The sequence below is a fragment of the Eubalaena glacialis genome, chromosome 7 (assembly GCF_028564815.1).
Source record: "Eubalaena glacialis isolate mEubGla1 chromosome 7, mEubGla1.1.hap2.+ XY, whole genome shotgun sequence".
Classification (NCBI taxonomy): Eukaryota; Metazoa; Chordata; class Mammalia; order Artiodactyla; family Balaenidae; genus Eubalaena; species Eubalaena glacialis.
In genome coordinates, this window is record NC_083722.1 from 78,555,151 (window position 1) to 78,572,134 (window position 16,984).

Below are 16,984 nucleotides of genomic sequence, written 5' to 3' on the forward strand. Positions count from 1 at the left end.
TATTTTGAGAGATTAGCAGTCCCAGCATATTAATAGATCTCCTTTCTAGACATGAGAAAAATAAGCCTGAAGCAGTATGGTGCTCAGTGTGTCAGCAGGCTTGAGTGGAGGACAAAGCTCTCTTCTACCCTATTGGGAAGCAGACTGTTTCATTTTTATTTTTGCTTCATATTCCCTTAATTATGCACTAATAGATTATTCTTAGTTTTTAGAGAAAGACTAATTGGATTATTTGACTTATTAATCCTATTGGGTCAAAAAACAAGGTTTGGGGTCAGACTCAGTTTTCCTGTCTTTAGAATGTAAATGACTGTATTTGGCCCCTACAGTTGTCTTGAGAATTTTTCATGAGGACACATTCAGAGCCCTTAGCTCCTGGCCTGGTTTAGCATGAGCACTCAGCATGTGCAAGCTCTCATCATTAGTAAATAGGATCCAGTCTTGACTTGAGAAGTGCTTAGATGCAAAAAGAGAACCAATATCATTCAACACATGCCTTTGGCCATTCCTTCTCTGTTCAGGTGAAAAATATATGCACTGATGGGCCAAGGTGAAAACAATATGTAAGAGAAGGAAATTTTCATGGATTTTTCGTAGAAATGAACTTCTTATAGACTAGAATCACAGAGCTGGGGGTTTCCTGAAGGATCCCCTAATTGAGAATGTCATCAGAGATCATCTGTCACCCACAGCTCATACCTTTACCCTTGACTCTCTATTTAATGTGTCCACTTCTGTGAGATACAGGCTTGATGGATGAAAGAACTGTATAGTCTCTTGCTTTTACTTAACAGCTTATTAAGCTTTTCGTAGGTGACAGGAAATGGACAGACCAAGATGAACCTTTGAGATAGAGATAGAAATAAAGATAGAAATAAATCTGTCAATGAAATGTGTAACTTACCAGATTGGCCACTAAAAATATAGCATTGACATGGCCCATCCTTCGTGAGTATGCAGACCACTCATTTACCTTTATTTCTGGCTCCATCGATTTCTTTTTTTATGTCAAACACTGTCTATATACTCTTTCCACTGCAGACATGGAGGTTGACTGCACATCATTCATTTTGCCATTAATAAAGGATGTGTGTTGAGGGGAAGTTGTCTTTCTTGGGGGCCCAATATTTCTAGTTAAGTTGCCACACAGATTTCTTTGTGGTTCACCAGTTTGGCAGATCCCTGCAAATTCTCTTGAAGACACCTGTTGAGTGAAGTAACGGTTTCATTGCAGACTCTTGAGTTTTCATTAATTTTCCTCTGAGGGTTTTTTGTTTTGTTTTGTTTTGTTTTTTGTCTCCTTCTGTGGGGAGGGTAGGAACACATTCATCTATTTTGGAGGGTTTCAAGTTCTTAGGCTCACCATTTCCCCTGGTAAGGCCTTTCTCGGAGGGCCATTCTGGTCATTTCTGACCCTCTGGTTCTCTGAGTCTATGACCTGCCAAATGGCTCCCTGCTTTTAGATATCACAGCCCATGTCTCTCCCAGGTGGCTGCAGATCCAAGTGGTGGGAGGCTGAAACAAAGTATCAGGACCTTCCTCTGTTGAGCCAGTTGGTACTTCTCTTCCTACATCCCTTTCCTCCCCCATCCTTCTCAGTATAGTGTCTCCTTATATGGCCCTGAGTTGGCTCCAAGTTCATCTCAGAGGAATTACATGACATGCATAAATTATGAAACGTTTTTGCAAATTAAGTTTTAATTAAAACCAGCAGCTTAGAGTATCCAACTGGAAGCAGTCACAATGTTGAAAAGTGACACTGGTAGGGTAGGAGTTCAGGAGAAGGTCTGAGTGGGTTTGCATCCTGTTCAGATATTTCCAAAATGAATCCTGCAGAAAAGAGCTTCCTTCCCTATCAGATCCTCCTTAATCTACACTGATCCCTGGCCTGCCATGTGGAACAATGTGGTTTCCAAGCAGGAAATACATACACATCATGGTGGTGGTTTTATCTGAACTTTGCCAAATTTCTTTTTGAGTCTACCAACTCCATGTTCTCACAGGGAACTCTCAGGACCTTGGGCTCTCCCACATTGCCAGAACTCCAGATAATTTTTCAGCAAGATGGCCACCCAAAATAAGGCTGAAGAATGACAATTTTAATTGGAAATGTATTTTTCTGATACAGTGCAGAGTTCATGCCTGATGAGAAATAACTTCTTATTGTGAGAATTTTCAGACCTTTATAACAAGCAAAAATGTCTGGGGCTTTCCCCCAGCCGATAGTCCTCAGCTATATGTAATGTGAGAATTGTTCTGGTCTGCCCATTAATAATCCACGTTTTCCATGTCCCCAAAAATGTCTGCCATCAAGTGAATAATTTATGCGGGCTTGCCTTTCATCTAGGCAGGGCTCTACTGCTGCAAAAAAAGACACTGGATTTTTTCATTCAGAGTTCAGTTTGAAAAACCTGACCCTTAGTTATCAGTCTACATCTTTTCTACTAAATAACCTGAGGATGCTAGTTTGCAGTGGCCAGGACAGTGTTCTCTGGAGACCTGAAACAGAGGGAGCCCTCGTCCTTTAGGCATTTTGAAGTTTAATATTTTCTCTGCTTTAAACTCATTTGGAACATGGAAAAGACTCATCCATATAATCTGTATTTTTAAATTCCTGGGAGATTTTTTAAGATGATAATACTTAGTGTTGGTTTGGAGTGTTGAAACTGACATTGGAAAGAGAGAATCCTGGTCAGAGTGTAAATCAGGACAACTTTCCTTGAGAACACTTGCACTGAAATACGCAATGCCCTTTGATCAATTATTCAACTTCTTGAAAAGTTGATAGTGTATGCAAAAATTTCACTACAAGGATGTTTATTACAGTGTCATCCATTTAGTGACAAGGTGAATACAGCCTAGATAGCTAATAATAAGGAATTCAATAAGTAATATTTTTATATTAAAATAATTGAATAATTGGCATTAACTGAAATCAACAATGGATGTTAGCATCATCAGTGGCTTTAAATTTCTTCTTTTGCTTATCTTTGATATCTAATTTTCTATAAGAAACATGCATTGCTTGTGTGATTTTTTTTTTAAAAAAAACATTTTAAACAACATGTGTATTACAAAGATGGGTCTTTCTGTCTGTATTTTTCTTGACTTTAAATATGCTGTTGGAAAAAGAAGTTAAAGTTCCATCTGTATCCCAAACTAGATGTTGAGAAATCACTATTAAATTATGTATGGTTAGGCAAGATAATACCCAAACCAGTAAAAGTAAGACAATTTGGAATACATACATACCATTCTCTTCATGATCTTTTCAACAAGGTTTGAAAAACTTATAGGATATGAAGGGAAAATTGGAATGGGTACTTAAATTACTTCAAAGTAGAAAAGTCAGTTATATTTATCTTCTTTTATTGACCCTGTTTTTGTTCTTGTCTTCCACTCTGCAGGGTTATCTATCTCTACCTCTTCTCCTACTCTTTCCTCCTCATCCTTCTTCACCACCGCCATGACAAGGGACTAGATAAAGCCACGGGACTAGGGATTGTAGAGGGAGCAGCCTGGCGTCCTCATTTAAGGAGCTAGAGAAAGAATATGGGGCAGTGGGAGTAAATTGACACTGATGATAAAGCCCAGGGAGGAGGAGAGTCTAAGAAGGAAAATGACACAGAGAGATGCCCTTTTATCTCCTGACTTACCTAATATTCTCAGAGAGGCCAAAATAGCTTCTGTTTTTTGGAGAAATATGATGCCCTGTGTGTTTGTAAGGAAATTTCACACATACCCTTGGAAATCTTTTGAGGAAATTACTGCTGAGTATTTTTGAAGCTGAGCAAACAGTACAGAAATATTTTGATAAGTCTCTTGATCTGTATGAGTAAAATCTAGCTCTGAGTAGCCATGGTCTGTACCTAGAGATGGCCAGCTACAAGTATCTGTGGAAATAATGAGAAAAACTCAGTTCACTCAGGATGTCCCCATGCCTCGTACTGAGCTGGAAGCCTCTAGAAGCTAAGTCTCATGAATGGACATGGGCTCCAGTGACACCACTGGTGCTGAGTTCTATCTGTCTCACTGCCCTGCTTTCCATGGTGCTGGCTCCACTCTCAGGTCCCATTTGATGATCTGTCCCCAGCAGCACATCCTCTCAGACTCTAGTGGAGAGAGGAAAGGGAGGAGGAGAGAAAGGAGGATGGGGGATTGATATTTGGTTACTTCTATTAAAGTCCTGAGTAGACTAGGTGAGGTCACATGTCCACCCTGAGCCAGTTGTTGGGGCCAGTGATGAATTGATTGACTGAGGTCTGGGCACTGCCCACATCATGGGGCTTGGAGTAGAGCCTTACCCTACTACAGGGGTCCCCAACCCCCGTGTCGCAGACCGATACCAGTCTGTGGCCTGTTAGGAACCAGGCCGCGTAGCAGGAGATGAGCGGTGGGCGAGCAAGTGAAGCTTCATCTGCCGCTCCCCATCCCTCGCATTACCACCTGAACCATCCCTGCCCCCCCATCGCTCACATTACCACCTGAACCACCCCACCGCCCCCGTCCATGGAAAAATTGTCTTCCACATAACCGGTCCCTGGTGCCAAAAAGGTTGGGGACCACTGCCCTACTACTAGGGCCACTACTAGGAAAGAAGGGAGTTGATGGTGAGAGCGAAGAAACACATGTCCACTGTAAAGAGTAAGCATGTTATTCAGGCCTTATCACTTCTTCACATAACCCACTGTGAAGAAGTGATGGCCCATTGAGAATGTTTGTGATCTTAGGTCTGTGGGTTTATCTGTGGACCATGAGGCCCTTGCTTATTAGTATACTTCTCACACAACACCAGGTTGGGGCACCCCTGAAAACTCTAGAGGTTACAAGGTCATGGGGTAAAAACAGCAGCCATTATGGGCCAGTGGCTTTCACAGGGGCTCAACATGTATTTATCTCATTTAATCCTTACATTAATTCCATGAAATAGTATTATTACTATAATATTACAGATGAGAAATCCAGAGCTCAGAGATGATATATTGTTGCCTAAGTCCTTACAGCTCATAAGAGATAGAGGTGGGATTGGAAACCTGGTCTACTAAACTCAAAGGCCCTCCTTCCTCCCTCCCTTTCTCCCCCTCTCCTTCCCTCCCTCCCTCCCTCCCTTCCTTCCTTCCTTCCTTCCTTCCTTCCTTCCTTTCTCTTTCCTTGTTCCCTCCCTCTCTTTCTCCAACAAATACTCCTCCGTGAATTCTTACCAAGGGCCAGGTACAGTACAGGTCTAGTTCCTGGTGATACAGCAATGAATAAATTGTTCATTCATGTGGCCCCTAGATGGATCTTGAGTTCTTATGTGGAGAAGTAGTAAAAAAAATAAACAAGATTACAGAATGCAATAAATGTTAAGACAGGAGTAAACAAGATGATGTCATAGAAAGGTACTTGGGGTTGAGATAGGAACTGCTGTCAGAGGAGGTGCCTTCAGATTTGACATCTGACAGATGGGTAGGAATCAGTGAGGCGGGGGCCGTGGGGGGTGTCAGGGAATTGACATGGTGGGAGAGCATCAGCCAGTCAGAAGAAATAGCCACATGAAGGCTTTGAGGCAAGTGAGGCTTGGACAACAGGGCCAGCAAAGCACCAGGCTTATACTTTTAGATTGTTCTGGATGCATAATAGAGGAAGGACCAGGGAGAGGAGTGAAACCGAGGAGATGGATGAGCAGCAATGGTGGCTTGGTGTGGGGCGGCAGAAGTGGATGGATGTGGACAGAACCTCTACCACTGGATCCTAGCTCATCAGAGGCCTTCTCCTCCTGGTGTAGGTTTTGGAGTTTGAACCAATGAACAGAACTTCCTCTGATACATATAGGAGTAGGAATCTTTATCCACATTGCTTAATGAAGAAGAAGGGAAGATTATAAATGCAAACATGCACAGGAAAAAAGAAAAAGAAAAAAAAAACGAACACAGGGAACCTTTGCAGCAAACAGGGATTTATCACTCATTCATAAGGCCCAAGGCAAAGGGCCAGTTTTACAAATGGAATAAACATATGTAGACCCGGCTTTTTTTGTTTTGTTTTGTTTTATACAGTTGGCAGGAAAATACTTTATGTCCCATTTGGTCTTTACATATTTCATAGTGAATGTGTTGTTTTGATCAATAGATCTTTAATTGAGTTTTATTTTTGAAAAAGAGTCCGCTCAACTCCAGAAGTTCGTTGAACTGGAGTGATGGATGTCCCCTCACTTGCCCCTTTGGCTCTCTATGGGACTCTGAGATAGAAATGAAGTAAACGAGGAAAGTTAAAACAAAAACATTCCCTTCCCCTCGGTGCAGAAAATGTTTTGCGTTTTGAAACACCTTTACTTACCATCAGGGACTCAAAGCACACTCGGATCTCTTCCACCTCCCCTGTGGCTCCTCACAGCTCTTTTCCCTGGCCCACCCTAGCACACAGGCCTCTAACTGGTGCCCCACAATTACCCCATGATTCAGTCCCTGTACTCACTCCCTGGGTGACCTTGTCTGCATGCTCACGGTGACCAAGCTGCCTACCCTACACCTCTGCCTGCAAGACTAGGGGACATGCTCAAATTGTCCGTTTTAGACAAAACTGAACTCTGTGGGGTTTTTTTTCTCAAAAATGCTTCTCCCATAGTCTTCTTCTCAGTAAACAGAGGCTCCATTTTTGCATTTACCTGGGCCAAAAGCCTTAGACGCAGACTTGATGTGTGTCCTTCTCTCATATTATCTATCATCCAGTCCATCATCTCTTCTCTCAAGTAGATCTAGGGTCAGACCACTGCCTGCTACCTGCACTACCAGCACTGTCTCTTTCATCTCTCATTCAGATTATTCAATAGTCTTCTTACTAGTCTCCCTTCTCAAACACTATCTTTGCTGCTCTCTGGCTATGTGACCTTGTAGTTTCATGGAAAATTGAGGTAATAATAGAACTTACCTAATAAAGTTTCTGTGACTTTTCAATAAATTAATATAGGTAAAGCACTTAGAATGGTGGATAGTATGTCATAGCTATTATAACTGCCTGTCATTATTGCTGTCGTCAACATCGCAGCATGTGGTTTCTATCCAAGACAACCTCATAGTCCAGAATGACTGCTAAAGCACCAGCCATCACATCTACCTTCCTGGCAGCAGGATGGAAGGAGTCCTTTTAAGGGTACTATCTGGAAAAACCACATCCATGGATATCTCATTGACCACAACTGAATCACTTAGCCACACCAAGTTCTAATAGGGTCATTTAGCTGAGCCTGGCTAAAAGGTGGGTTTCTGTTACCAAAAAAGGGCAGAATGGCAGTTACTGCAACTAGCAGTAACTATGCTATGAATAGGCAATAGGTGATATTATGAGGGCATGTGATGAGGACATTTGATATGAGACATCAGACAGGGCTTTGTTAAGACAGTGACAACTGACCAGTGAAGTAGGTGTTTGCTGGACAAGGGGGGAGGGTAGGAGGGAGCATTCCAAGATGAGGGAAGAACAAGTGTGTCTGTGACAGGAGAAGACATGGTAACTATTTGTGCTACACCATACATCATACACTACATGCTGAGAAGCATGGTAGGCTAGATTCTCCATCCAGACTCTTCTGTAAGGGGTGGTGCCAGTATTCCTCATTCCCCCTTCCTCATATGGGAGACTCATGGATGGAATGGCCTGAGAGGCCCCCAAAACCTTGGGTTGGTGCTAGCGCCCTTGGTCTGCATGAGAAGCAGCACCTTGAGCCTGGCAGTTAAAGCAGAGGGGAGGGCTGCAGAGAGACGTGACTCTGACTTGACTTTCAGCTCCAGCATTTCCTGACTGGGTGACCTTGGTGAGGTTCTTAGCCATTTTAAATAGTCTCTATTTCCTCATCCATAAACTGAGGATGATACTAATATATAACCCAGAGGTCTGCTGTGAGGACCAAAATTGCTCAAGATGGTAAAGCACTTAGTCAAGTTCCTGGTCTATTGAGAGCAGTCACTCAAGAGTGGCTGCTTCTGTTACTACTGTGCCCTTCACCTCTGTCACTCTCTTGGATGACATATTCTCAGTCTTTCCAGGTTTGAATGTGAAGTGTCCCATGAATGCATTCTACACCGTTGGAATTTTCCCTAGGAATGTACAAGCCCATCACGTGCTACAACTTCTTTCTTTCTTTATCCTTCCTTTTAAAAAGTGACTAGAGGATGTGAATAGTTGGATATAGAGTCATACAATCAGGGGGCATTTGGCCTGAAGGAATCTGAAGCTGCCTGTGCAGACCCTGTTGTAGTAAGTAAGGAAACAGACCCAGAGAGGTGGAGCCCAGTTGACAATGCCTGACAAGGTGGTTTTGAAGAAGAAGAGGTCTTCGAGGAAGAGAAGTTGCCTTGCCTCAGGCTGAGTGATGATGGGAAGTTCCCAGGCTGGTTTTGTGCACATCCATGGGTCAGTGAGACAATCTGCACATCTGCAGAAGTCTGTACCAAGCATATTGAAATCTGAGTTTCATATCCATCCTTCTGGCAGAGATATTTCTTTTTCTCTTGAAAGCCATTATCTTGGGTTATCAACATGGTCTTTGTGTTTGGGGGGGTGTAGACTGCAGTCAGTTACCCCAGTTGTCTTTCCCTGGCATACACCCTAGGTGTACCCTAGTAATAAGTTACCTTCTTTAACGAGGTGAGCACCATATCACAGTCACAAATAGAGAACTTAATAGAGACTTTCATACAGAGCAGGTACCCTCATGCCCTCATGGAGCTTGTGACCTAGCAGGGGAGAGACATTAAACTAACTTACATACAAATTATAGATGTGCTCAGAACTACAAAGAAAAAGTACAATGAGACCTTTAGGGATCATCGTGTCCAGGGATATGTTTTGCCACTCCTTATTTTGAGCCCACAGCAGACATTGCTAATTGGTTATAATATTCTTTACAGCAAAACTCAGATATAACTTCAGAATCCTTCTCAACACAACCCTATAGAAATCTATTACCAATCAGTTAGACTTGGCTCTTGAGGCTAACCTTTCTTGCCATACAAGGACTGACCCATTCCCAAGCCCTCCCTCCCTCATCTTTTTTTAAGGATAAGCACTCTGGCTAAAGGCTGGAAGGCACGTGCCTCAAGACTCTAGCCAGAGGCCAGGGTGGATCTAACGTCCAGCTGGTCTGGCTCCCAGTTCAGGACTCTACACACTGTGAATATTCGGTGACCATGTGTCATCAGGAGAGCCTACTCCCGAGCAGTAGAGTCTGGGGCTGCCAGTGAGCCCATCTTAATTTGTTACGTTCTATTCTGAGGCTCCTTCTCTGAGGTGTAACCTGTATAGGGCATTGCAAGCTGTAATTTATGTTATTTAAAAGCTCTGGTAGGAAAGTTGCTCTTTGTTCTCATGAGTTATTTCTTGAGGAAAATATATATTTTGTGGAGAACTTGAGGGCAGTCTTAAACTGAGGACATTACCACAAAGGCCTGGTCTCTCATTTTCCTTCCCAGGATTTCTTCTCATGTGCTTAAACGGGTGAGTCAAAAAGAGGTGTTTCCTGCTCCACCAAGATAAAATTGAGAGAGAGGGAGAGAGAGAGAGAGAGAGAGAGAGAGAGAGAGGGCAGGCAGCTCTCCTTTTTAAGAGGCCTGTCAAGTCCCACAATTTGTGCAGGACTTAACTTTGGTATTTATTTTAATTCATCAAACAATTGTAATTCTCATGGCTCCCCAATGCATTTCATATGACATAAGCTGTGATTCAACACAAATGCTTTCCTAAGGAAACATACATTTATCATTCTGTTAATGTTCACATCTCCAAGGTTTCTTTTCTGTTGTGTGAAAAGATGTTTAATATTTAAGAGACCCTTCTTTAAGTGATTCTTCATTTTAGGCTCAATTTCTCACCTCTTGATACATTTTTGCACTCTTGAGAAGTGCTAGAGAAACATGTGAGCTTCCTTTTTAATAGTGGCAGCTGTAAGTAGGAGCAAAGAATCAGAAAAACATGCTTGCATTCCTGTCTTCTTAAATTGGGAGACCTTTCGGCATAAAGCTTAGAAATGTATTGTTGGGAGGTTGGGGTCCGCCCTTTGTGGACATTCTCTGTACCATTCTGGAGAAGTCTCTGAGATCCAAGACACCTTGTTGGTTTGCGTTTATCCCTTCTACCCTTTGTTGGGCTCCATCCACAGGGCAGGGCCTTACGATGGGTTCAAGAAAGCCCCGGTCTTAGTGTCTGTGACGAGAGAGCATTGTTCACAGGGAGAAAAGAATGGAAAAGGCAGAAGATTCAAATGAAGACCATAGGATATCTCGCTTAGTTATCTTGCATCTTCTGGCACTTGCAGGGTTATAAACTCTAGAGAGACAGAGAGAGTTTGTCATCACAATTCCCAACTGTTTGTGGCCTTTATTAACGTGTGAGTTGAATTGATTTTGTACGTTCTAAAATCAGGAAACCCCACTCTCTAATTTATTATTTATGGAACATCGTATAATTACATAACCTCTAAATGCCATTTTATTTCTCATCTGTAAAATGGGGATAATAAGAGTACCTAGTATTGGGTTGTTGTGATTTAGTGGGGTGATGCAAATAAAGGGCTTAACAAAGTGCCTAGTGACAAGTTCACACTCAATAACTGTTAGTCTCTATGAAAAGTAAGTCTTGAAAATGATGTAATTCTTAGATTTGGTATTTAATATATGGATAATGTTATTTCCATTCCAGATTAGAAAATGCTTTTCGAAACACTGCACGCTGTAATGGCAATCACAAACACCGTGACATTAAACCGCAGCCTAATAGACTCAATGTAGAAAAATAGATAAATATATCTCATAAATATTCAATCTTTCTCCACATACCTATAATTTCAATTCCTTGCCTGTGCCATTGGGAAAGCTATTATATCTTATTTTATGGATTGACTGACTGCCTTTCTGTTGTTCTTAGAATATCAGCCTTACTTCAAATGCATAAATCCTTGTTCATGCTTCCTTAACCACCAATAAAGGAAACAGTTACTGTGCTACAAAGCAAGAAAAATTGACTTTAAAAACAACATTCTTCTAATGGCCTTACCTTTATGTACAGTACAGTTTCTCAACTTCGGCACAGTTGACAGATGGGCAGGATAATTCTTGGTAGTGGGGGCTGTCCTGTGCATTGTAAGATGTTTAGCAGCTTCCCTGGCCTCCACCTGCTAGAGGCCAATAGCTTTTGCTCCCTCCACTGCCCCCAGTTTTGGCAGCCCCACATGTCTTCAGACAGTCCTCCGCATTAGGGAACTGTTGGCATACAGGAAGAAAGAACTCGGCCTTCATAGTGTGTGCTTTGGGCCACTGGACAGAATAAGCTCAGGTCCAGCTTTGCAGGTCCAGAACTGCCCAAAACACGCACTGTCAAACTCACAGATTATCTGTTGACTCTACAGAGTCAGCAGATTCAGATAGCAGGTGGAATAATCAGCACCATAACTTTTTTTTTTTAAGATTTATTTATTATTTATTTATTTAATTTTGGCTGTGTTGTGTCTTAGTTGTGGCACACGGGATCTTTGTTTAGGCATGTGGGATCTTTTGTTGCTGTGCACAGGCTCTTCGTTGTGGTGCACGGGCTTCTCTCTAGTTGTGGTGTGTGGGTTTTCTCTTCTCTAGTTGTGGTGTGCAGGCTCCAGGGCGCGTGGGCTCTGTAGTTGTGGCGCACAGATTCCAGAGCTCATGGGCTCTGTAGTTTGCAGCACGCGGGCTCTAGTTGAGGTGCGCAAGCTCAGTAGTTGTGGCGCGCGGGCTTAGTTGCCCCTCGGCATTTGGCATCTTAGTTCCCTGACCAGGGATCAAACCCGAGTCCCTTGCATTGTAAGGCAGATTCTTTACCACTGGACCACCAGGGAAGTCCCAGCAACATAGCTTTATATGGGGAAGTGACTAGGCTTTAGTTTTTATTTTCCTCTTTTTCTCCCCGTTTTGGTCTTTCCATTTGCCAATGACAGCCAAATGAAGTTTTACAGTTAATCTGAACTTCTTATATAATGATTGTTTTTTCTTCTTTTTTCCCCCTTATTTTTCAGCTCCCTCAGGCACAAAAGGTAAACTCTTTTCCATCACATTCCAGTCATCCCCAGAACTCACGAATTGTGCATGCCTCCATGGTCTTGTGCATTCGGCACTGTTCATGACCAGTGAAATGGTTTTCCTCTTAGGACTTCGAGAGCCTGAAATTGGGCAGGAACAGAAAGGCCAACAGACTTAGCTGTCCACTAGCCCCTTGCCAACTTAGTCCCACCAGAGAGCCGTATGGTGGCCAGTGGTTTGGGGATGAATCTATGCCCAACCATTTTGCTAAGAATTCTCAAATAATAGGTCAAGAGTAAGTTTGGCACATTCCTTCCAACATAGCATTCCAGATCTTCCCTGGGATACTTTCCTAGGGAGACAGATAGTATGAATAATTAATTAAGCCCAGTAACCATGTTTAGATTCTGGGCTCTTAATCCAAATCCCTGAAACTCACCTTGGGTTTCATTAATTGCAAAATCAACAGCTGCTTTGCTTGTCTCAACACCCATACCACCCAGAGAGCATTAAAGCAGAGTTCTTGCCAATGGTCAGACCCTTTCACTGGTCCTCATTATCTGTCTGAGATGATCTGGTGCCACCATCTAGAATGTTCTCTGTCCAGAAAGATTCCATGTGGTTACAGTGCTGGCTTTGCTGTATCATTCCCATGGCATGTCACTGCATCCTAAGGACAGTTATGGCAGAAAACATGTCACGTGATGCCTGCTGCATTGTTCTTGTGTATTTCACAAACACAAGCAAGATTTTCAGAAGATAAGAGTAATTTCTGGGGCCCAGATGTGAGTTGGTTTCATTTCAAGAGTTGAGGTAGGGCGCCACCCTGAAATTTAAGCAGTACCTCCTAAGCTCTCCAAATCAGAGATGATTTGGTTTTTTCTCACTAAGAGAGATATCACAACTGCTCTACAAAAGACAGTCTGTTCAGACCATATGGACAACCAGAGGCCCAGAAATCATTACACAATTACTCAAATATATTTGAGATATTTAAACAAGGCAAGACATGCTAGTGTGTGACTTGGCTTGTGGTAATGTTTGATTACACTTCAGTGCCATCACAAAAGGACTGAACACTTCATTAAAAGTTAAAGTATTTGAGTAGAGCAACAGCTTCCAGGGTAAATATATGGTCAGAATTCCACATTATCTGGAAGGCTCGGCATCTTTGATAGGTCATGCTTGCTTAATTGCCCACATTTGAAATTTCTTTGCAAAGCGACTTAAACTCAGTGCCTAAAAATGGACTGGCCTCAACTTACTAGTATTTATTCATCAAATTTCCACTGATCCATAGACAAAAGCATTCGCTTGTAAAAGATTCCTCATGAATTTGTGGTGCCATCAGCCATGGAATTTAAAACAAATTTCAAAACAAACCAACACAGAATATGGTAAGAACAAATGTTGCTGGGCCATATGATTCTTCAATAGCACTTAGCTCATCACACTCTTTTCTTCTATCATCATATCTTATCTTGACTCACATCACATGCCCTGAAAAGTGAAGCTTATTATTATGATCATTGAAAGTTCAGAAGTGACGAAGATGCTCCAGGGGCTTTTCCTGTGTCCCAAAGATGTTTGACTGCCCAGCAGATTTGTTCTGCAACCCTAGATGACAAAGAATAACCCTGCCTCCCATTCCTCACTATGGCTACAAATGGTCTTCTGTTATAATAGAGAAAGGTATTTACCTTAAACAAAAAATTAAGAGCCGTGTGTGAAATGATTTCAGAATTCTTTGGATAGTTTCTGGGAAATTCAGCTCTTTGGAGAAGGAGTTTGACTATAAACCTCGGGTATCTGGGCTGGAAGATGAGGAGGGTTGAGGAGAGACACATTGCTGATTGAAGGCATTCTCCCTCAGGACCACTAGTCTCAATTGTTGATGTATGAGCATCCCTGCCCCTCATGTTCCTTCCCTTCCCCTCCCCAATGTTACCAAAGGCTTTTGCTAGAAGGTTAAGGTTCTTACAATCATCAATTCCCCTCAAATATATTGTCTTGCTGCTTGACCAGCAAAAGAAGATGGTGGGTTCCATTCTAGCCTTTATCTGTTTGTGACCATGAGCAAGTCACTTAACGTCTCTAAGTCACTTAACCTCTCGTTATTCAACAAGAACGAGAGACTAACTTTGTAGTTTTGTCATGAGAGTTATTTCTCTTACTTGCACCTACCACAGAGCCTGACATATGCTGGAACTCACAAAATTTAGAGTTCCTATTACCATTTGCTCAGCTTGGCCCCCAGTGCTTTAGAGCAGATGAAGAGTGCAGTCAGACGTGATGTGGTGGTCTGGGACCTCCATAGTGTTTTGTGGTCCTGACTCAAGCCTAATGAATAATCAGGAGATGTCAAAAGAGCCTAGAAGGAATGTGATGCTTCTCTTGGTTCATTAAAAACTCTGTGTATCACCTGCCTGTACCTCCTACATGGAGTCAGAAAGAAATGGAGACTGGACTTGAAATCCCAACAAAGCAAAGGCTTTCAGAAACAATTGTTTTGAGAGATTTCTTCCCAAAGCCTTTGACATTACCCATAGATTTCACCCATCCGTGGCCATGATTATAATGAGTCCCTTCCAAACCCAAGAGTTTGTTGTTCTGGGGGTAAAAGGGAGGTAGCTCCAGCTGCTCTGTCTTTGGCCGGCTTTTCACATGAGGTCATGAGTGCATACATTGCACCATATGGTGTCTGCATTTGTGCTATGTTTTTGTTGGAATCTCTCTTTGTATCATCTGCAACTGTTTTCTCTATAAATATTTTAAATAGTTATGTCTCTGTAAACATGCTTATTTTAATCTCTTGGCTGATCTACAACTAAAAATGTCCCATTTGGGTATCCCTCTTATGTGTAGCAGTCATTAATGATTGTTGTCTATAAATTATCATTTTCGTGATGCTAATAATTTGAGGGTTTCCCAGAACTTCTCTTTTAGCCCTTTTGGCTATTTTCTAGAACAATGGTTTGCAAAAAAAAGAAAAAAAAAAAAGTTTTGTTTTTCCTGTGATTCTTAAGCACCTCTGAGATAATTTCTAGATTCTATAAATTTCAACCCTTAATACAAAATAGGGGTAGTACTAACTGGTTATACACTTGACCAATAAATATTTTCACCAAATACATAGGCAGTGTCCTGACTCTTGGTTAAAAAAAACATGTAGCAATACAGACCTGATGCCTTCAGGCCATCACAAAACTGTTCTTTTTAGTGAAAATTGAACCACTTTCTCCATTGGATTGATTGTTCTTGAGTTCAACAATGAAGAGAGGTCCATATGTAAGAAAGGTTTGCCTTTTTTCCCTTACGTGGTACTTGACTTCTACAAAAATGGCTGGGAGATTCCATTTTATAATAATAACAGAATTACCCAAAGCCTTTGCAAATGTATGTTCAGTAGTCACAAAAACAGTCCAGTTTTCATACTACATATTCATCCATGTAGGTTCTGTCTATGGGAACTAAACATCAGTTGTTCACTGTGTGATTAATCACTATAGCATGGAGCCTTGAATACTTAAAGGAAAAAATACTCTTTGGGGTATTCCAAATTTGGCTGTTCACATGGTTAACTTTTCCACACACAGGTTTTCTTCTCCCCTTCATTTTGTGCTGTCTTCAAACAGCTTTGGAATTTGTCAAAGACAGTGTCTTGAAAGTTTTGAAGGTACTCTGTGTCTTGCCTGGCACTATATTAGTTAATATCAGCCTGAAAATTCTGAGCAGGCATAAGCATTTTTCTCAAAACCATAGTTAAAGAAAACCACATCTCTAATCCTGTTTGGAACAGCAATTGATGGATTCAGGGCTGCACAGTATGGCAAAACAATCCCTGTTTAATAGCCAGACCGTGTGTTTTGTTTCCTGTTAGGAATAGCTTAACTTGCCTTCTTGAACAAACACAGCAGGGCTTGAGATCTGTTGTTCTATGCCTGCTGTGATATTCTGTGCTGCTTAACTTGTATGAGGACTCAGGAGTGCATAAATTAGCTTCTTAAAAGAGTGTCGATTTTTGGTTTTTCTTTCAGGATGGAACTGTTTTATTAATTTCTCCCCCTAAGTGTAAATGGGATCCTGAATCCATTTGCATTTTCTTTGTTTCCTTGTTTATATTATATTTAGGAGGAATAAATGGAAGCAGTCATTTATCTAAAGACTTTTCTTTTCTTTTTTTTTTTTCTTTTTCTTTAGGTATAGACTCATGCAAGCAGAATTTGGCCAGCTCTTATCTCACTGTAATCAGATTTCAGCAATTGTGGGGCATCATTTATCATTCGTTGTTTCTTTTAACTTCTGCACTTTGAAATGTTGACTTGTCATTGAAAACAGAAATTTGAAAGTTTGCAAAGCTGCTGATTTCAGAGAACTGTAGGTCTAGTGATTTTAGTGTTTCATTACAGTTATATAACCAGCTAAATTGATGCAAATGAAGTGCAAAATGGGGAGGTGTTAACTATTTACGTTTGGATCTGGTTTATGACTCATTTGCTTTTACCTTGACTGGCTTTCTGTGTAAATTATTATATTTTGTTTTGATACTCCTGTTTTCTTCCTCATCATTTACTGTTTTATAGGAACACATACAGACATCTTTTATATGCGTTCCCAAGCTGGGGCTGTTAAGATTGACTATCCTCAGAGTTCAAAAGATGATAACTACATCTTAAATTAGTAGATTTATTTTGTGAATAAGGCAAGGGAAATAGAAAGCAGAGCAAGTCCAGTCACTTTAGCTCCCCCTATGGTCAGTGTGATGGATTCTGTGGAAATCTGAGTTACAACATATTGGTCCACCATAATGATGATCACAGAACCAAACATTTTATTCTTTGCAATAGTTCCATATGAGTGTATCTGTGGCATTCCAGACAAGCTGCCCTGCTGCTGAGAAAGGAGGTGAACTTTGCAAGGTTCACAGCCATGTGAATCTTGGCCAGTCCCTTTCCCATTGGCCC

General features: G+C 41.5%; 1 protein-coding gene across 1 annotated transcript in view; it reads left to right on the forward strand.

Moving 5' to 3' along the window:
• The window catches only part of CACNA2D3 (calcium voltage-gated channel auxiliary subunit alpha2delta 3), a 791,777-nt gene that overhangs the window by 543,506 nt on the left and 231,287 nt on the right, over window positions 1-16,984 (forward strand). Inside the window, exon 14 of the mRNA XM_061195439.1 lies at window positions 12,017-12,034. Within this exon, the coding sequence (XP_061051422.1) occupies window positions 12,017-12,034 (18 nt within the window). The remainder of the gene's footprint in view (window positions 1-12,016; window positions 12,035-16,984) is intronic.